General features: G+C 40.1%; 1 protein-coding gene across 4 annotated transcripts in view; it reads left to right on the forward strand.

Annotated features, from left to right (window-relative positions):
- The window catches only part of dennd2da (DENN/MADD domain containing 2Da), a 34,075-nt gene that overhangs the window by 2,950 nt on the left and 8,625 nt on the right, over positions 1-22,500 (forward strand). For 2 of the 4 annotated variants that reach the window (XM_053236380.1, XM_053236382.1), the window contains exons 2-10: positions 8,267-8,325; positions 8,452-8,529; positions 8,926-9,012; positions 12,576-12,674; positions 19,329-19,504; positions 19,581-19,693; positions 19,774-19,843; positions 19,973-20,050; positions 21,739-21,879. In XM_053236380.1, the coding sequence (XP_053092355.1) occupies positions 8,283-8,325; positions 8,452-8,529; positions 8,926-9,012; positions 12,576-12,674; positions 19,329-19,504; positions 19,581-19,693; positions 19,774-19,843; positions 19,973-20,050; positions 21,739-21,879 (885 nt within the window). In that variant the 5' untranslated portion in view covers positions 8,267-8,282. Of the gene's footprint in view, positions 1-8,266; positions 8,326-8,451; positions 8,530-8,925; positions 9,013-9,436; positions 9,938-12,575; positions 12,675-19,328; positions 19,505-19,580; positions 19,694-19,773; positions 19,844-19,972; positions 20,051-21,738; positions 21,880-22,500 lie in introns of those variants that run through there. The other 2 variants (XM_053236381.1, XM_053236383.1) reach the window with 2 other exon arrangements.

Genomic DNA, 22,500 nt, shown 5'->3' on the forward strand with positions numbered 1-22,500 from the left:
GCCCCTCACACATCTTAAACAATTTAAACGTGAAGAACTAAACACAGCTCTCACTGCGCTCGTACAGAGATGAGGTGACAGGAAGTAGCGCCCAGACCCTCCGCAGATCCTCCCACTATAGAGACGTGAAGGCGTTTGGGGGCGTGTCTATAACATGACTGACAGGAGGGATTTAAACACACCCGAGCACTCATTTAGTCATTTACACCGTATTTATAATATAACTTTGACCTGTGCACCTGTAATGACACACCCACACGTCCATATATGGTCTCCAAGGCACGCCCACTCAGACCATCCCACATTTCCATATATGGATATGGAAGTCACTGACCTTCACTACTCTGTAATTTAATGATCAACTCTGGTATGTATTACAGCTACACAACAGCGCCCTTTAGTGGGGATTGCTCAGTGTGTGTGTGTGTGTGTGTGTCACTGTTTTCCTGGTTACTGTCAGTCCTGTATTTCACCTACACACACACACACACACACACACACACACATACACAGATGCTCACAATAAACAATATTACACACCCATTGCATAGAAAAACTTATTCACTGAGATGAATTGTGTAATTTTAGAATAAAGGATAGATTGAATACGGAGACCATGTGTGTGTGTGTGTGTGTGTGTGTGTGTGTGAGTGTTTAGGTAAAATACAGGACTGACAGTAACCAGGCAAGCAGTGACATGTCTGTTGAGTGCTCACACACCCTGCTTTAACAGCACCTTATTAAGTCATGGATCTGTGTGTGTGTGTGTGTGTGTGTGTGTGTGTGTGTGTGTGTGTGCAAGAACAGGTCTGTAGGAAGGTTACCAAAAGCAGTGAGTCTTTTTTCCCACCAAAATGTTGACCTGTAGATTTATTAACGCTGTTTTTTTTTTGGTTTTTTTTGCTTTAGATCGTTCCGCTACACCAAATCATCAGCTATACGATGTTTGTGATATTTACGTTAAAGCTGGTCAGTGAACGTTGCTATACTGGCAAAGCCGATATTTATGATTAATAAAATTTTTATTAAACCAGTTCTGCTTTGTTAGTTCAGTAAGAAGGACCATTGTGTTTCCTTCACTGTGTTTTTATCGCATACTTTCGAATCGGACACCGTTAGGGATAATCGGTCCGTCTTTGCAACATTAAACAATCCTATGTAGCTCGTCTACATCACGAAACTAGCTAGCTAGCGCTAGACACCCAGGTCACGTTCTTACTGAGGAGCTTCCTGAAGGCTTTCAGTGCCACGGCGTCCTCGATGTTGTAATCGTAAAACATTTCGTCTCGAACATGTCCACAAACAACAAAGTTGTAAAAGACTTTAAATTTCTCTCCAGTGTAAACGCTCAGAGTTTCTATGACGTGTGTGTATGTGTCCGGTCGCTGCAGCTAGTCCACCGCTTAGCATCATGTAGCCGCTGACAGGACGCCGAGCCGTAAAGATCTTATACTGTTAGAGTTGCGCTGTATGAAAGTGTTAGTTTAGCTGAGTAATGCTCTGTCTTTTAGCGCTAATCCTTAATGATAAGTGGAGAAACTTTTAGCTAACGTTAATCTCATTCCTAAATTAAATTCTCAGTAGGTTCTGCACTCAGATTAGAAGTCAGTAGCATCAGGTTGCTAAGCTAATCAGGTCTTTTTTAGCAATCAGGATGAGCTCTCAGGTGAATCTCTTCTTGTTTACAAGAACTAAAGAGATCTATATAAAACTTCTTATAAATAATGACAATATTAAAGTGGTGTAACACAAAGCCACTATCTGTATCTGTATTCGGATTAAATCCAAAGTGGGTGTGGCCTAAACTTCGTTCATTCATTCATTCATTCTTTCTTTCTTTTTATTTATTTCTTAAATGAAATATGAATCCCACCACTCTGCCCCTAGAAACACTGGAAAACACTGCAATAATACGTGCACTGAACTGTTTTTTTTATTATTATTCCGCTGGTGCAGTTATTATTTTTATTAGTTTGTACCTGCCTGCAATATTTTCTATTTCCCAAAATATAAACAATCTAGTGCTCAAATTTAAACCACTCTGACTCTGACCCTGTGCACACTTCTGTCCTGCCTGGATGAATGAATGAATGGATGGATGGATGGATGGATGAATGAATGGATGAATGGATGAATGAATGAATGAATGGATGAATGGATGAATGGATGAATGAATGAATGAATGAATGGATGAATGGATGGATGGATGGATGAATGAATGGATGAATGAATTGATGAATGAATGAATGAATGGAGGGATGAATGAATGAATGGATGGATGGATGAATGGATGAATGGATGGATGGATGAATGAATGAATGAATGGATGAATTGATGAATGAATGAATGGAGGGATGAATGAATGAATGGATGGATGAATGAATGGATGGATGGATGGATGGATGAATGAATGAATGGATGGATGGATGAATGGATGGATGAATTGATGGATGAATGAATGACTAAATGAATGAATGAATGAATGGATGAATGAATGAATGGATGAATGGATGAATGAATGAATGAATGATTGGATGGATGAATGGATGAATGGATGGATGGATGGATGGATGGATGAATGAATGGATGGATGAATGGATGGATGGATGAATGGATGGATGAATGAATTAATGAATGAATGGATGGATGGATGAATGGAGGGATGGGTGGATGAATGAATGAATGAATGAATTAATGAATGAATGGATGGATGGAGGGATGGATGGATGAATGAATGAATGAATGGATGGATGGATGAATGGATGGATGAATGAATGGATGGATGAATGAATGAATGGATGAATTAATGAATGAATGAATGAATGGATGAATGAATGGATGGATGAATGGAGGGATGGATGGATGAATGGATGGATGAATGAATGAATGGATGAATTAATGAATGGATGGATGGATGGATGAATGGATGAATGAATGGATGGATGAATGGAGGGATGGATGAATGAATGGATGGATGAATGAATGAATGGATGAATGAATGGATGAATGAATGGATGGATGGATGGATGGATGGATGGATGGATGGATGAATGAATGAATGAATGGATGAATGGATGGATGGATGAATGAATGGATGGATGGATGAATGGATGAATGAACGCTGGACGTGGTAATGAACACAGAGTTTGTTTGTCCGTGAGCTTCATATCTGACCGCTTGTTATCGCCTGCATGAAAGTAAAAACTTCCAGACTTTTTGTTACATCCTGCACAATTCCAGTCCTGATGCACACCTCTATTCCCAATCAGACACTCGGGGATGTTTCTGACAAGATTTCTCTAAAAATAATAATAATTAATAATTCATTAATAATCCAGATCCTAGTTTGGTTTGTTCCTTTAGTGTTTAATTTTCTAAAAGACTACAGATATTTCTAAACTCAGTCGTATGAGAGTGAATATGATCAGCTGTTAACACAAATCAACAGCCAGTAATCCTCAGTCACTAGAGGTTAGTTTTGCAGATTTTTCAGACCAAAATTGGGAATAATTCTACGTTTAATTCCTGATAAGATAAGAGGAGGTTTAGGGTTTAGGGCGAGTGTGAACAGGAAGAATGTGAAGGTGTGTAAAGAGCTCAGATTTCTCTCTGATTACACACTGGCCTCGATAAATAACACTCTCATAACACACACTAATAATAAGCGCACTCTGTAATAATACCACACACAGGCTGTGTTTTCAGCAGCGAGTCCACTCTGAACTCACTCATTCACACTCCACACTAACTTTTTACTCTTCTTCTTCTTACAAAACGTGCTTTACACATACAGGATTTGATTATCCTTCAAACCACGCGCTTGTTTTCTTTACAGCAGACCGCATCGAATTTAAAATTAACACAAACACTAACATTATTTAATTCAACTAAATAAAATAGTCAATTCCAAGAATGATTCCAATCTCCTACATCTCACTCACACACACATTACAATTTCATCTCCTCCATTCAGAGTCTCGTGGCTTCATTAATTCATTACACAATATAAAAAAAGTTTAATAAAATGTAAAATAACAGTCTGTGCTGGATCAAGTGCTATTCTATGTGCTGCTGAATAAGGAGTGTGGAAGCCATTTTGTTAAAGTAAACCAGTGATTAATGTGAGAATTATAACGAGCTCTATTCATGCAGTGATATATTGGTGATATATGAGACTAGTGTTAGATTTATTTCAACACTCGCAAAAAATCTTTTCACTCAGATATCATCATATTAGCAGTATTTCTTTCTTCGCTCCGCATTTTTTTATTCCTGGTTATTTTCAGAGTGTTTGTGTTTAAAGCTGGTGGTCTAGTTTGGAAGCTTCTACTCAAACAAACTAAACAACAACTTTTAGACTTCATTCATCGACGCTTTATCAGTGATTGCCATTATAGCTGTTGTGTTTGATGCTAGCTTAAATCACATGCTAATTTTTGCTGGAACAACAAACAGCCACCACGACATCATGACATGTTTATGATATGGTTAATAGCAGTCTTATGACGCAGGGTTTTAAGTAGCGTGTCACACACGCTGTAACGATGATTCAGTTTCTTTTACCCTCGTCATCGTGAGTGTCCTGTCATCTCTAGAACCCCGGTTCTGTCAGTTCTGGATTGAGTCGGTTCGTGTTTTAACAAACTGCTAGAGATGAATCCTTTAACGATTCCCACAGCAGTGTTTTTCTCTGCTCTAACAGGAAAATGTTCTGCAGGTCAGAGATCAGCTCCATAGGGAACACAGCCAGCTATATATAAACCACATAAACCCAGATCTCCACGTCCTGCACCAAAACACAGCAATAAATATACAGTTTAACCCTTTAGGGTCAGCTTACTTAGGCTCAGGGTCAAAGGTCATTCCTAAAGCGGTTGAATTCTCTCAGCAAATATTGTGTATGAAAATGCACAGTGTCCTGCGTGCACAGCGCTCATCACCATCAACTCCACGGCCAAATACTGAAACTCAGAAGAGGATTAAATACCTTCACACCACAGCGCTGCTGAATTCTGGACTCTGATTGGTCAGAAGGTGTTGATTAATTTTCTATAACAGCAGCTCTGATAGTAGTGCAGCTGCAAATCACAGGTTTATATTAATGCACTCATTCTACCACTTCATCACATCACACACTCACTCAGTATTTTACTGTAACACACACACACACACACACACACACACACACACCACAGTGTTTACTACCATTTTCCCTTAAAATAAACTTTAATCTCTCACATCTAAAGCATCTGTGGTTTATTCTTCACACACAAGAGGGAGATGTCACCTCACAGCTGGATCTCTTTTCTTCTGAATCCAATCCTTCGTCTCTTCACAATCACACACGACTGCTTCACACACTTTGCTTCAAATAAATGTCCGTAACTCTGTTTACAAATATGAATATTATCATTTTAATGAACTTGTGTTTAACTCATATGGACAAATCAAACATGAATAGAAAAGAGTTGCGAGTCTGTGGCCGCATTTGCAGTTCGTCAGTACGAAGCCTTAACACTTGGGGGAGTAAATTCAGGTGGGATATTAAACACCAACCTGCAGCATAAAGAGGCGTGGAATATTTTTGTGACAGGTAATGCTGGACAGAGTTTCACTAAAATATTAAGCAGATGAAGTCGATAAAACCTACATCCGAGTGACATCACGATCCTGTCATCATGCTGCAGTCATGTCAGTTAGTTTTCTGGTAGAGGTAAATAAAGTGAACTCTTCCCCTGTTCATCTCGCCGCTTCAGGCTTTTCGGTTTTCTGTTTCTGTAGAGCAGAAGTCATGCTGGTACAGTCCAAAGCTGGTGAACCTTGAACATGTGCGTGTGTGTGTGTGTTTGATGGAAGTGTGTCCTCCTGCACACAAAAGATGATGAGCTGTAGACACTGTTGTTTTTTTTTTTATCTGTTGCCTTCTTTACATTCATATGGACTCATTCAGACTCATATAATCTGATTCATACTCATAGATTCAGACTCATATAGACTGATTCATAATTATAGACTGATTTAGACTCAAATAGACTGACTCAGATTCCTGTAGATTGATTCAGACTCCTAATGAATGGTTTGGAGTAAGTCAGTCCCTTTCAGGTCTCACAAAGCCTGACTGAGACTCCTACAGACTGATTCAGATTCGTTTACGCACCTAGACTCCTATAAAGTTTCTTTCAGTTTCTCATAGCTTGATTCAGGCTCATAGACTGATTCATAAACTGATTTAGAATTATATACTCGAAAATAGAAAGTAGTCTGTTTTTATTTGGAATGGTTTAGAAAATTAATGTGGGAAAATATAAAATAAATATTATAGGCTTTATGTCGTGGTGTGAGGACGAGGATTTGGACAGTAAATGAGGTTCTCAAATCCTCCAGAGTTTTTATAAGTGATTGTTAAACTTCCACATGGTGTAGTGGTCTAATGCTGAAACCTATAGATATGTGCTATATTTCTTTAAAAGTTTCCCTAGTTCTCTCAAACAACACTGGCATTATCTCAGAGGAGAAAGGCTACCAGAGATCTGCTGGTGGAGTCCTCGAGCAGGAGCTTTAACCCTCCACTCGACACGGCGCTCGACAAGCTCTCTCGATAAGAATGGGCCTTTGGGCACAACGTCTGTATAAGATCAAAAGTTCACACTGCCAACACACACACACACACACACAGACACACACACACACACAGACAGACAGATGTGGTTGACTGGGTTTAATGCATGGATTGTTGTTTGCCCCATAAAACTAACCAACTTCTAACCCCTCAAACTTCCTGTAACTGCTGTTCCATTTGTGGAGGATGTTGTGTGAGAAAGTTCAGGGTTTCGATCCTTTATCAGAAATTATGTTCAACCGATGATGGGTTCTAGTCCACTAACATCAGATTTTTAACATGAACACACTGTTTTGGACGTTATTGGAATGTAGTGATACTGATTCCTCTTTGTGGTTACTTTTGCTCCTTCAGCAAGTTCAGGATGCACATGAGACATCAGAAAATGCACAAATACACACACACCACACACACCACTACCAACTGATACACATAAATCTATTTACATGAAAGTAAAATCACTGTTGAACTACAGTAGCAGGTATCTGTGATGGCTTTCAGCAGAAGGTTCATCACAGTGACAAAAAAAGTTTTACTAAAACACAGCTAACACACCCTGAACACACTTAATACACACTGCAGCAACACAGGAAATGCACAAGGAGTGGAACTTCAGCATCAGCAGTATCACAGTCAGAAGCAGAAACAGAATGCTCTATACATGCAAAGTCTGTGAGATTACAGGTTTTAGTCTATAGAGACGTCAATAAGAGTCTGAATCGATCTATAGGAGTCTGAATCGATCTATAGGAGTCTGAATCGATCTATAGATGTCTGAATCGATCTATAGGAGTCTGAATCGATCTATAGGAGACTGAATCGATCTATAGGAGTCTGAATCAGTCTGTAGGTGTCTGAATCAGTCTGTAGGTGTCTGAATCGATCTACTGGAGTCTGAATCAGTCTATAGGACTCTGAATCGGTTTATATGAGATACTTCCCTATTGTCCAAAGGTCTGTCTTCTTGGAATTAAGTTCTTAACTAAGGTACTCAGTGTCCAGTGTCTAATCTCCTTTCCAGATTGCTCAGCCATATTAAGTTGCTGTCTGTCAGCTGGCTTTGCTGAAACACACAGCTAATATCATGGAAGCTGTATCGGCTAATTGGAAGCTAATACAATGTATAGTAATAAGTGTACCCAGAGGAAGCATAAAAAGCAGCAAGCCCAGAATAGAGCCTTGTGGAACACCAAACTTTACTTTTGTATACATCTTATTCCTATGCAAGTATGAGATTAACTGCTGAACTACAACATTTTCTAGGACTTTTGAGGTTTGATATTGGCCTATTGTTAGACAGCTGACGGGACAAGGTGGGGTTTTTAGCTGCTAGTTTAAAGGATTTAGGAATGGCAAAGCTAAGGGAGGAGCTGATTATTGTTAACAGAGGTTTGGTTGGTAGTATTTGTTTAAGCAAAGTCTCAGTGCTAGTTAATGTGGCTGCTGTTTGAACAAAGAATTGAAAGCAAAGCAAATATTTACTAATGAGTCTTTGAGTTGACCTTGGATCAGAGAAAAGGACGATGAAAAGTTTCTCGTGCTTGTTAGCACGGTGTCACCATGGTTACTGGGACATTAATATGTACGTCAGCATAAGGTATGTATTTATCATATGTGTGGTTTAATGACTGTGGTGGTGTTTCTCAGCAGAGAGAGGAGTGTGATGTCCCGACAGAGCTGGGGGTTCTCCTCTTTGCGTCTGAAGAGTGAGTACTCCAAACACACTTCTCTCACACGTTAGTCAGGAAATTAGAAAAATGTAAAAATGTAATGCTGGATCATCAGAACCTGCAACTCCACTGAATTTATTGTTTCTGATCTATTTTATGCAGATAAACCTTCAGAGGAAACAAATGCGTTTCAGAGGAGAGGGAGATTCTTTTCATCTCTCAGGGAGGATCGCAGACAGCGTGAGTGTTGTCCTGACTGCTGACGAGACCCGCCCTGAGATCATAGACACCGTTCCATTGTCTGAAATCACCCACATGATTAGCTCCACCGCTCACACGGTATCACCAGACGGAAATAAATGGAAAAATATATACTCCATTACTTAAAGTTAGCAGGAATTGGCTAGTTCCCGAGTAACTGAGAGGTGTTAAAGGTGTGGTGAGAGCAGGGACCACAATGCGAGATAAGATACGGGAAATACAAACGAAGGCTACATGCTAAAATAGTGACATGTGAACAGGAAGAAAGAGAAACATAAAGCTAGTCAAGCTAATAAAGAGAAACAGGCGGACATGCTAATATCCGTAGTTTAATTCCATGTTTTTATGTTTATTTTTCTCTCTCTGTCTGAACAGAACTGTCCAGTGTCTCTGAAGATGGCGGCGCTGCTGAAGGAGGGAAACAAAATGTCTCCTCTGACAGAGAATCGGAGAGAGCTAAAGGTAAAGCAGCATTACCCACAATGCACCTCTACATCACTGCATTGCACAGGTGGTGGGAAATTCATGAATAATTGTAAAAGCCTTCATGCTGATTTTTTCAATCGCATATACTTAATTAGCAAGCTAGGAGTTAGATTAAAGTGCTGTTATCATTATTAAGACACAAACTTAGATTTAGTCACTTAACATCAGCTAACATTAGCTTTTAGCTACCTGCGCTGATTGATAAACACAGGTACATCAGGGTCGAGACTAACATTAGCTAACTGAGTGAAATCAGGACAGAGCTGTCTGTACTCGCAGAATTATGATTATTTTTTTATCAGTTTAATGTTGCTTTATTGGTGGGATTAGGGTAGGAGTTAGTTAGGAGGTGTGGCCCAAGTTTAAAAGTGATTTTTATGCTAATACACTGTAGTATTATCACAGTTTATTTGCTTAAAGTGTTAAACTGGAGGTTTCTAGAAGCTTCCATTGCTACATTAGCTTTCAGTTTCAGTACAAAACTAAAGAAAAAAAAAGAAAACTACAAAAACCACATGTCCTGGCTGCTAGCCTGCATTACACTTAAGAGCCAAACACACTGCTGTGGTTGCTGTTTATTCCCATGAAGCAAACCCGCGTATCCGATTCACTGATTCAGTGTCGAGTGAGGAGTCGGCTCAGTGATTCAGTGTGAGAGCGTGCTGTAGCCTTCGCGTTCATTTTCTACCTGGTTATAAAAGTGAAGCTTGCAGAGAAACCCAGTGAGATTTAACGGACTTCTGATGGAGGACTTCTCCAGCTCAGGCTGAGACTCAGCAGGATTCTGGACATTTCATCCCCGTGGAAAAAACTAAAAAAAAAAAAAAAAAAATGAACGGATTTGCGTTACCGAAAATGAGAAGTGCGAAGGGGAAGAAAGGAGAGAGTAAACACCGGCACAGTGAGTATTCAGGCTTCAACACCTCTCCCAGAGCACAGTGCTGGGGTCTTAACACAATTAAAGCAGCAGTAAGCTTCATGTGACTGGAACATTAGAGTTTAACTCTAAGACTTAATAACACAGATCAGGCTTAATAACACTCCATTACTCACAAACACAGTGTTTATTAGAGCTGTATTATTGGAGCTGTATTATTGGAGCTGTATTATTGGAGCTGTATTATTGGAGCTGTATTATTAGAGCTGTATTATTGGGGCATTCGTGGCCTAATGGATAGAGAGTCGGATTTGGAACCTGAAGGTTGTGGGTTCGAGTCTCAGGTCCAGCAGGGTTTGTAGGTGGGGGAGTGAATGACCAGCGTCTCTCCCACCCTCAATACCACCACTGAGGTCAGACCCCCGAGCAAGGCACCGAACCCCCACCTGCTCCCCGGCACTGCACGCTGCCCCGGGTGGGTGTGTGTGTGTGTGTGTGTGTGTGTGTGTGTGTGTGTGTGCACTTGGATGGGTTAAATGCAGAGCACAAGTTCCTAGTACGGGTCACCACACTTGGCCACAAGTCACTTCACTATTATATTACACAGTACACTGCATACACACTGTAAGCTTATACACTCCTGTAGGGGAGACTGGGGTCAGTTGTAACTTGTTTTTAGATTATAATTGTAATTAATTACAGCTACACATCAAATCTACAGGCACATGGGTCAAGAGTTATTAATAAATCTTTAAGTTCATTTTATATACTTTAAGAAATTGGCTTTAATTTCTAGACCAGGTTTAATCTCTAAATGTTGCTTAAAAATGCGTAAATGAGACACACTCTGATTTTAATCCTTCGGTTTTAATCATTTTATAAACTAACAGTTATTTTGGTAAGTTAGCAATGTAAGTATTTACTAGATTTTAACAAATGATTAACATTTTAAAACTTTAGTCCTAACTAGAAGCCACAGTTCTACTATAAGGTAACGCATGCTACCATTAAAGCAGCCGTAAATTTTTAATAAAGAACTTTTCTGCTAAGTTGTTTTTACATCTTGATAGTGATTACTGCGCTAAACATTTTAGCATGTTCTGGTCCAGCTTTATTAACCAATCAGGAGGCTGTTCTGACCTGGACTGTGGAGTTTCTGGGTCGTCTGAGTTAATAACGTTAGACTCTGATGATCCTACATGTTCAGTGTGTACGCTGGCCGGCGAACGGATCTGAACGGAACTTCCTGTCAACACAGGAAGTGGGATTTTAGTGTTAGAGTTTCGATTTACGTCATCATGTCATCACTGGTTTATTTAACAAAATATAACGTTACCGTGACAACCACCGCTTTATTTACACACATTATTTACTTCAGCATTAAGGTTAGCTGAAGAGTAGCGCTCAGGCTCTGCAGCCGTCGTCATTCTGTAATTTCAGACGTGACTGATCTGAAACTGTGCAGTTTAATTAGTGACATCACAGACTGAGATTATACGTAGCTCCGCCTCCGAATCAGCTTTATACAGAAGTACTGTAAAAGTGTCTCTCTCTCTCTCTCTCTCTCTCTCTCTCTCTCTCTCTCTCTCTCTCTCTCTGTCTTACTCTCTCTCTGTCTCTATGTCTCTCTCTCTCTCTCTCTCTCTTTCTCTCTCTCTCTCTGTCTTACTCTCTCTGTCTGTCTCTATGTCTCACTCTCTCTCTCTCTCTCTCTCTCTCTCTCACTGTCTCACTCTCTCTCTCTCTCTCTATCTGTCTCTCTTTCTCTCTCTTTTTCTCTGTCTTTCTCTCTGTCTCACTCTGTCTCTGTCTCTTTCTATCTCACTTTCTCTCTCTTTCTCTCTGTCTTACTCTCTCTGTCTGTCTCGCTCACTCTCTCTCTCTCTCTCTCTCTCTCTCTCTCTGTTTGAGCAGTGATGAGTAAGAAGAGTTAATGTTGGATATTTAGGGCGGAGCCTCCTTCAGCTTGAAGTAAACACATGGGGTGAAGCTCGCTGTGATGATCCTGTAACACTGCACTAACACACGTTAAAGCTCTTTAAAACATTAAAGCAGCAGTCTGTGTGTTTAAGTAATAAACCACTGTTACATCAAGCAGAGTCGCTCTTATCACCCTGAAGTTATTTAATTTCCTCTAACAGCATGTCCTGAAGTGTTTTATTCCTCTTATTCCACAGCAATTTACAAACATTTACAATTTATTAAAGAATGAAACATCATACATTTTATCCATTTATAGTTACATCTGATGTTGTGGAGCGACGGTGAAACAAGTTACTTCCTGTTCTCACTGATGTTACAGCAGCTATAAACAGTCACAGCTTGTTACGCATGTTACTGAGAAACCGCAAAGAAGCGTAAACTCCTCTGTCCTGAAGACGTCGGAAAACTTACAGTTCCAGCTTCACCTCTGACTGTTACAAAGCGCTGACACTGGAGACTCCTTCCATACATGTTTAATAAACACATTTCTCCTTACAGAAAACTTCACCATATCAATGATTTTACGTTTATTAATCTGTTTTTATCAGTGGAGTTTCAGCTGTACACGTCCCTGTGAATGAGCTGTTACTATAGAAACCATAACGCATTAATATAAACCTGTGATCTCAGTTTTCTAAATTCAGAACCAAAAACGTGACGTGATTGAATTTCTCCTCAGGTAACGTTTTCCTGGGCGAGGATGAGGAGCAGGATAAAGGAGCGATGAAGAGGCTCAGCTCCATGTGGATGTCCGTCAGGGGCAGAATGAGCCGAGACAGTAAGAGAAACACTGACGCACACACACACACACACACACACACAAACTTCTGTTTAAAACAAATGACACAGCTTCGTGTTTGTAAGACAGCGTCACACTGAACTCTCTCTCGTGATCACGTCACTGCGCTCAGTAGACTAGTAGGAGGAGAAAAGGGAAATGTTTTGGGAGAAAGAGAGGAAACTGGCTTCTGTTTATCATTTCTGTGTTAATTAAACTGTACAGTAGATTTGCAGTGTTGTGTAAATAATGTTAAAGTGTGAAAGATCCTCGCCGCGTGCAGCGTCTCAGCCTGTGTGTGAACCCTGAAGTCCTCCACACACTCGTGTCATGGATGAAATAAAGTGTGTGTGTGTGTGTGTGAAGTGTTTCAGAGAACCGTAAGATGATTTCCTGTTTGTTTCACACTTTCCTTTTTTTTTCCCCTTTGTATGTGTGTGTGTGTGTGTTTGTGTGTGTGTGTGTGTGTTTGTGTGTGTGTGTGTTTGTGTGTGTGTGTGGAGGGCGGTTGTGGTTGTGAAAGTAGCTGTGTGCCTTTTTACTGCACGCTGATTTATCTCATTCAATTTGTCTGTGTGTGTGTGTGTGTGTGTGTGTGTGTGTGCAGTTCTGTCAGTACATGCATGCAGGCGAGTGTGTGTTTAACTCTCTAAGTGCTGTTACACTCTAATCTACAGAATTACACAATCTGTGAGGAGTGTAGTGAGGAGTGTAGTGAGGAGTGTAGTGAGGAGTGTAGTGAGGAGTGTAGATGAGTGTTGTGATGAGTGTAGTGATGAGTGTTGATGAGTGTAGTGATGTGTAGTGATGAGTGTTGATGAGTGTAGTGATGAGTGTAGATGAGTGTAGATGAGTGTAGTGATGAGTGTAGATGAGTGTAGTGATGAGTGTAGATGAGTGTAGTGATGAGTGATGAGTGTAGTGATGAGTGTAGATGAGTGTAGTGATGAGTGATGAGTGTAGTGATGAGTGATGAGTGTAGTGATGAGTGTAGTGATGAGTGTAGTGATGAGTGTAGTGATGAGTGTAGTGATGAGTGTAGTGATGAGTGATGAGTGTAGATGTGTGTAGTGATGAGTGTAGTGAGGAGTGATGAGTGTAGTGATGAGTGTAGTGATGAGTGTAGTGATGAGTGTAGTGATGAGTGATGAGTGTAGATGAGTGTAGTGATGAGTGTAGTGATGAGTGTAGATGAGTGTAGTGAGGAGTGTAGTGAGGAGTGATGAGTGTAGTGATGAGTGTAGTGATGAGTGTAGATGAGTGTAGTGATGAGTGTAGATGAGTGTAGTGATGAGTGTAGTGATGAGTGATGAGTGTAGATGAGTGTAGTGATGAGTGTAGTGATGAGTGTAGATGAGTGTAGTGAGGAGTGTAGTGAGGAGTGATGAGTGTAGTGATGAGTGTAGATGAGTGTTGTGATGAGTGTAGTGATGAGTGATGAGTGTAATGATGAGTGTAGATGAGTGTTGTGATGAGTGTTGTGATGAGTGTAGTGAGGAGTGTAGTGAGGAGTGTAGTGATGAGTGTAGATGAGTGTTGTGATGAGTGTTGTGATGAGTGTTGTGATGAGTGTAGTGAGGAGTGTAGTGAGGAGTGTAGTGATGAGTGTAGATGAGTGTAGTGATGAGTGTAGTGATGAGTGTAGTGATGAGTGTAGATGAGTGTTGTGATGAGTGATGAGTGTAGATGAGTGTAGTGAGGAGTGTAGATGAGTGTAGTGATGAGTGATGAGTGTAGTGATGAGTGTAGTGATGCGTGTAGATGAGTGTAGTGATGAGTGTAGTGATGAGTGTAGTTGAGTGTTGTGATGAGTGTTGTGATGAGTGTAGTGATGAGTGATGAGTGTAGTGATGAGTGATGAGTGTAGTGATGAGTGTAGATGAGTGTTGTGATGAGTGTAGATGAGTGTTGTGATGAGTGTAGTGATGAGTGATGAGTGTAATGATGAGTGTAGATGAGTGTTGTGATGAGTGTTGTGATGAGTGTAGTGATGAGTGTAGATGAGTGTAGTGATGAGTGTTGTGATGAGTGTAGTGAGGAGTGTAGATGAGTGTAGTGATGAGTGTAGTGAGGAGTGTAGTGAGGAGTGATGAGTGTAGTGATGAGTGTAGATGAGTGTAGATGAGTGTAGATGAGTGTAGATGAGTGTAGATGAGTGTTGTGATGAGTGTAGTGAGGAGTGTAGTGATGAGTGATGAGTGTAGTGATGAGTGATGAGTGTAGTGATGAGTGTAGTGATGAGTGTAGATGAGTGTAGTGAGGAGTGATGAGTGTAGTGATGAGTGATGAGTGTAGTGATGAGTGTAGTGATGAGTGTAGATGAGTGTAGTGATGAGTGTAGATGAGTGTAGTGATGAGTGATGAGTGTAGTGATGAGTGATGAGTGTAGATGAGTGTAGATGAGTGTTGTGATGAGTGATGAGTGTAGTGATGAGTGTAGATGAGTGTAGTGAGGAGTGTAGTGATGAGTGTAGATGAGTGTAGTGAGGAGTGTATAGATGAGTGTAGATGAGTGTAGTGAGGAGTGTATAGATGAGTGTAGATGAGTGTAGATGAGTGTAGATGAGTGTAGATGAGTGTTGTGATGAGTGTAGTGAGGAGTGTAGTGATGAGTGATGAGTGTAGTGATGAGTGATGAGTGTAGTGATGAGTGTAGTGATGAGTGTAGATGAGTGTAGTGAGGAGTGATGAGTGTAGTGATGAGTGATGAGTGTAGTGATGAGTGTAGTGATGAGTGTAGTGATGAGTGATGAGTGTAGTGATGAGTGTAGTGATGAGTGTAGATGAGTGTAGTGATGAGTGTAGATGAGTGTAGTGATGAGTGATGAGTGTAGTGATGAGTGATGAGTGTAGATGAGTGTAGATGAGTGTTGTGATGAGTGATGAGTGTAGTGATGAGTGTAGATGAGTGTAGTGAGGAGTGTATAGATGAGTGTAGATGAGTGTAGATGAGTGTTGTGATGAGTGATGAGTGTAGTGATGAGTGTAGTGAGGAGTGTAGATGAGTGTTGTGATGAGTGTAGATGAGTGTTGTGATGAGTGATGAGTGTAGTGATGAGTGTTGTGATGAGTGTAGTGGCAGTACGTGTTGTTCGGCAGTTGCGTGGAAACGTGTTCAAGACGTGACAGTTCCTGCGAACAGCTTTTTATTTTTAAACAGTGTGAAATTAAACGTAGTGTTAAAGTACAGTGTCACTGTGAGTTCAGTTCTGAGGTAAAGAGGAAACTGTAGAATATTTTTGAAAGGAGATCTTAAAAATCGATTTCATTCTCGATATCAGCTCATATCACAGCTACCGAAAATACTCCGTTCTGATTGGCTGCGTCGGGACGGCTAAGGGTCGCGGCAGCAGTGAGTCAGAAAGAGCAGTCGACATTTCCATAGTTGCAAAAACTGTATACACACACACACACACACACACACACACACACACACACCCCTCCAGCTTCAGTGCTTTTTCCTCCACACTGTTAACACATCGGCCTCATTTATAAGGTTTTGTAATTGTTTGCGTAAGCCAAACTGAACTAAACGTTTCAGACACATTTACAAACGTTTCAGAAACACTGATTTCCTTCCTACTCGTGTGTGTGTGTGTTGACAAACGCCAATCACCAGGAAATTACCAGCACGTGCACAGCACAGCTGATTCGCATTCGGTGACGCCCACAAAACTCCATAAAAGGCAAAACTCACACAGGTGAAATAATGAGCGAAAGGTAAATAGACTTTCTTAGAGATGGAAAGTGTTTTGATAACGTATTATTTTGAAAACCTATTATTTTGATAACGTATTATTTTGATAACGTATTATTTTAATAAAGTATTATTTTAATAAAGTATTATTTTAATAAAGTATTATTTTAATAACGTATTATTAACAGCACCTGAAAGACCAAAATCTGGAGCTGAGTTACAGAAAAGTCGAATTAGATTCAGTGAATTAAGGATCTGAAAAGAAAATGGTTTGAAATGAAAACAGAGCATTCTCCTTTTATACAGCAGCATTTAAATGATTGGTCTTAATTTATTCATTTTTAATTTATCTTGCCTTGCTTTCTTTATTTTTTTCATATTTTACATTTCTTTAGTTAATGGTTTCACACAAGTTTCATTAAATTTTGTTTGTTAGTAAAAAAACACAGCTGTTTAAACTTGAGAGAGTTTAATCCCGATATAGAAGTGCAGTAACTCATCACGGTTTATATGATCTGAAATCGATCTTAGTAATAACAGTAAAATACAAGAAATAAAAGGAATATTAATAAGGTAAACATTGTAAGGTAAGATAAAGTAAAAGAGAGAAGAGAAAAGAAAGTTATGAAATGAGAGAAAGTTATGAAATGAGAGAAAGTTATGAAATGAGAGAAAGTTATGAAATGACTTTGCGATGTGCAACCCGCGGCTCTGAAAGCGTTCTCACACACAGCGGTGGAATTCGCTCTGCTACGGTACGAGGGTTTTATTTACATGTCGTTTGGCTTTAAAGGACAGCGGAGATTACTGAGGGAGGAATTCCTCCAGGAGCAGCAAAAACATCAGTCTCACACAAACGCTCCTCTCCACTTCCTCTAAAGTGAAGTCAAAGACTAGTAACCATAGCAACCACGACGTTTCCCCTGTTATTTCATCATAAACATAGCGTAATTAATCAAAGTAACGGTGTGATTATTTGCATTGCTTTACTGATGTTTTTCGTCACACACAGTAAGGCAGAACAGAGCTGGAAATTCTTTTACGTGAAATTACATTAACAGGTTTTTTTTTACATTCACATTTTTTTAATCCAGTAACAGATTAACGAACGGGACTAGCGTGTAGAGTCACGTTTAAAAATGCAAACACACTCAGCGTCCCGTCTGGTCCGTGTGCATCGCTGAGGAGAACCCGGTTCTCTTCACACGGTCCGGAGTTCAGTTCTACGCAGTTCAGTTCTACGCAGTGTGTGTGAGATCAGCCGAACGTTTGTTCTGTGACGTGTTCGGCGTTGCCATGGAGACGTTCGGGTGAAGGGAGAACGTCTTTGTAAGCTGGGCTTTTGTCCTGACCTGCTTTCTGCTCACGGCTTTATGCTGGTGCAGAGAAAACTCCCCCTTCCCCCACCTACAGTGTGTGTGTGTATGTGTGTGTATGTGTGTGTATGTGTGTGTATGTGTGTGTGTGTGTGTGTGTGTGCTAACATTTTACAGTGTTCTTATTAACAGACTTCAGCTGTTTGTGTAGCTGATTAGCTTTGTGTATATAACACACATCGGTACTCAATAACTTCTTAGTTTTCGTTCCCAGACGTTGTTGTCATGGTGATATGGTTAGCTAGCTAATGTTACACGATCCAACACAGCGTACGGATGTGACTAGCTTTCTGTTTAGCTAGCATCACTCCTAGCATCATGTTACAGTTGTTTATTCATGATTGTTCACTAGCTTCCTAGAGCTTACATTTAAGAGCAACTAGCCTTTATGTTAACATATAAATTGTTAATAAAAATAATCTTACGTTCAGCAGGTGACAAGTCTCTTGTGTCGCTTGTATTGTGTCTCTTGTGGGCGTGGCCTGTCCAGCGTTTGTTTTTTTTGTTTGTGTTTTTTAGTTTTTTATCGCTTCTAAAGCTAACAAGTTAAACACAAATGAAATGACGCACTAATCAGTGTGGAAAATGGTTATGTGATTTACGTTACGCGCTCGGCTTCGTACTCGGATTAAATTAGCAAAGCGAGCTAACTGTACGAGCTACGCACACTCAACAGAGGCACCAACGATCTCTGCTACCTCCTTCCGAGCTTTATTTTTCTTTAACGTCTCTATACACGTTTAATGATTATGAGTGCTCGTATACGACAGGAGAAGATAAAACCACACTTATACGTTTTTCTTCGATTTTTTTGCGTCAAACAGTAAAAGGGAACTAACTGCAGGTAGGAACTAAAGCCATGAGCGGGGAAGTGAAGAAACGTCGCAGCACAGCAACCGCAGCGTAGGATCAGTCTGAGGAATTGTTTGAGACAGTTGAGACAATTGTTATGTTACAGTCACTTTACCTAATTTGCATAGAATTGAGAAAATCTCATTTAAATGTCAGTAAAATCACGACTCCATGTCTCACACGCACGCAGGAAACGAACAACTGCTTGCTAGTGTGAATGCAAATGTGTTTATAAATTATTCCAGTATTAGCGTTAGCCCCTGTAGCTAGCTAATAAACTAACTAATCAGCTGCCTGTGAAACCATAGCAACCAGCAGTAAGCTAAAGCTAGGACTAATCTGAAACCTGTTTTTTGTGGTTCAGTTCAGCTGTTTAACATTTGCATGTTTATGTTTTTTTGAATTGTTTTTCGTATCTGCATTATTTCCTTATTTATTTTATTCTGATATATTTATTTAAGCAAAAGGTTTGGAAATGTTCCAGCTGAACAGATCATTAGTGGTGGTCTGTAATGGTGGTTTAATGGAATGAGTTGTTTCTAATGGTTGCTGATGGCGGGTTCTGGTGGTGTTTACTCACTTCCAGAAAATTCCCAGTGGAAACCTTCAGGAATCTGATGGAATCCGTTAGAGATTTTAGAGATACCAGGATGACATTAGACTCTGATTAATGAAACTAATCTAAGAACAGATTAGTTCATATTGCTAAAGGCTAATGGTTCTCCTCAGGAGGTCTTAAAGAACCGGACTCTCCGCTGAGCCCAGATCCGGTTCCTGTGGATGAACAGCAGAGAGAACCTCGCTACGCCAGCGGGCAGTTTTTCTTCGAGTACCTGGTGGTCGTCAGCCTTAAAAAAAACAAAACCGGCACGTACGAGCCCCAAATATCGTACCAGTTCCCCAAGGTGAGACCCGAACACACACACACTCACACACACTCTCACACACACACACACACTTATCTCTCTCTCTCTCTCTCAGAGGGATGGAATGGTGCGTTTTCAAAAGGAGGAAGAGGAGAAGACGCTGAAGGCCATCACACTGTTCTGTTTTCCAGAAGGCATTAACTGGGCTCCACTGACAGAATATTCCAGGTGCTGATCTCACACACACACACACACACACACAGACACACACTTACTCTATCTCTCTTTCTCTTTTCGTTTGTGGACAGTGAGACGTTCTCGTTCGTCCTGACCGAGGTGGACGGCAGCAGGAGGAACGGTTACTGCCGCAGGCTGCTGGTGATTAAATCACTCACCTGGATATTTATAACCTTCAGTTAATTAATAAACTGACACACCTGGATGGATTTTACAAAAGTAACAGTGAATATTTTCCCTCTCTCTCTCTCTCTCTCTCTCTCTATTCAGCCTCATGGAAATGGCGCTCGTCCCCCAGAGGCGTACTGCATCATCAGTAAAGTGGCCTGTTTTGGTCTTTTCTCAAAAGTAAGAGCACATTAATACAACTACTGAAAATCCAAACACCATCGTTTACCTACAATCTTCATCAATCATCATCAAACGCCAACACTTACCATTAAACACCATCAAACACCACCATCCTCCTAATCCTCCTAAAGCAGGTAAAAACAATCTAAAGTAACATTCAGCAGTAAACAGAGAAACACCACTGAACACAAACATTCCCCAGTAAAACACTAATATTTATATATCAGTTGAATGAAGGGGGCCATCAAACACCAACAGGCATCAATATTTCCTAACAGTTATAAACACCACTAACATTATCCTCAAACAACAACGAACACCATTAAACACCAAACACCAACATTCCTAACAAACACCAACAGATACCGCTGTTTGTCTAAAACACTGACATGCACCAAAATACTTTATAACACCAGCAAATACAAACCTTCACCAAGAAACAATAACATTCAGCAACACCAATATTTACGCACAACATTCACCAAAAAACACCAAAAGACGTCAACATTTGACACTAACAATGATAAACACTGCAAACTTTATTTTCAAATACCAGTGAACACCTTCAAGCAATGACACACCAATATTCTTTAACAAACTCCAACATTATCCATCGCAAACATTCTTAAACAAGCAATAACACACACCAGTGTTTGTCAAAAACACTGGCAAACACCAAAACCACAAAATAAAAACACCAACAAACACTATCAAACACAAGTGTTCACCAAAACACACCAATGTTATTAACAAATACTGTCAAAACAAGTGTTTTTAAACAAACAAATAAACATGAGCAACATTTTCAATTGATTCAAACAGAATCAAATCAGCATGATCCTGTGCGGTCTTTGGGTTTGTTGGTGTTTGTTGGAAAATCTGGAGTTACTGAGCTTTGAGCTTCACACTGAAGTGTTAAAGAAATATTCTGTAACCAGGGGTTAAATACTACTGATGCAAAATGTATATTTTCCCTCGTATTTGATGGCTGATTTCTCACTTAGAGAAAGAAAGAGTGAAGAGTGGAGTGAGAGTGTTATCTGCAGTAATTATTTACATTAAACACACACCAGGGCAGGTTTCTGCCCCTCTGCTGCTGGGGTTTGATTTATTTGTGTTCAGCTCAACCTTTGTACAGACAGCATTCTCTTTTTGTAAAAAACTCTTCACTGGTTTGATTCTTGTTTATGTTTAACCCTATGTGAATTCCAAAAGGGGCAGAAAAACACCAAAATCCTTAAAGAACACCAACAAACACCAGCTTCTGGCAAAACTCTGACAAACGACATCCAAACAAGCGCAAACACCAACATTCACCGTAAAACATCAACAGACACTAGTATTTATTAGCAAATACTGTCAAAATTGATAAACACCAACATTCTCCATCACCAAAAAACACAGGCATGAACATTTATCAACTAAACACCGCTATCAACAATCTCAAGCAGGTGGACCAGCAATCTCAAACACCAACAAGCACCAACATTCTCTAAAACACAGCAACACTGAACATCAAACACCAACACTGGGATTTTTAAATTCACAGTTTGATTCTCTTTACTTTTTATCCTTATTAATTCCAAAAAAAGGCACAAAACCAGATTCATTAATGCAGAGCTTTACCTCGATCAGTCGTTAGTTAAACCGAATGTAGTTTAATCGATAAACTCTGATCGGTTTAGATCTTTGACGAGGTGGAGAAGCGGCGTCAGATCTCCATGGCGATGATCTACCCGTTCATGCAGAGTCTGCGTGAGGCTCCGTTTCCCGCTCCTGGAAACACCGTGCAGATCAAGAGCTTCATCCCCGACTCCGGCACTGAGGTACCAACAATTATAAACACACTTCATCTGAAATAACATTAATACAACTCTTATTACAGCTGATCTGAGATCCTGGTAGATCTTTACCAGAACCAGCCATGGGTTTGGTTTTGTCCAGTGTGATACTCTACACACCAAACACCACCAGACACCACCAGACACCACCAAACACCACCAAACACCACCAAACATGACTATAAAAGCTGTAAATGGATATTTATGATATTAAAACTCTGTATTTGATTCTTTCTTGTAATTCAGATACCACTAAACACCATAAACACCATAAACACCTCCAGAAACACCAAACACCACAAGTGTACCCCAGCACATTAACCATTACTGTCAGTTCAAACACAATTAAACAGAACCGAACACAACTGAGTGTAATTTACATCATGCTGCTGTTGAGTTCTGGATTCTGATTGGTCAGAAGGTGTTGATTAATTGTAACCAATTAAAAAAGTCGTTAATATGGTGAAGTTTTCTGTAAGGAGACTTACTTGGAGAAGGAGTCTCCAGTGTCAGCGCTTTGTAACAGTCAGAGGTAAAGCTGTAACTTTAAGTTCCGACGTCTTCAGGACAGAGGAGTTTACGCTTCTTTGCGGTTTCTCAGTAACA

The sequence above is a fragment of the Pangasianodon hypophthalmus genome, chromosome 8, assembly GCF_027358585.1.
Source record: "Pangasianodon hypophthalmus isolate fPanHyp1 chromosome 8, fPanHyp1.pri, whole genome shotgun sequence".
NCBI classification, from domain to species: Eukaryota; Metazoa; Chordata; class Actinopteri; order Siluriformes; family Pangasiidae; genus Pangasianodon; species Pangasianodon hypophthalmus.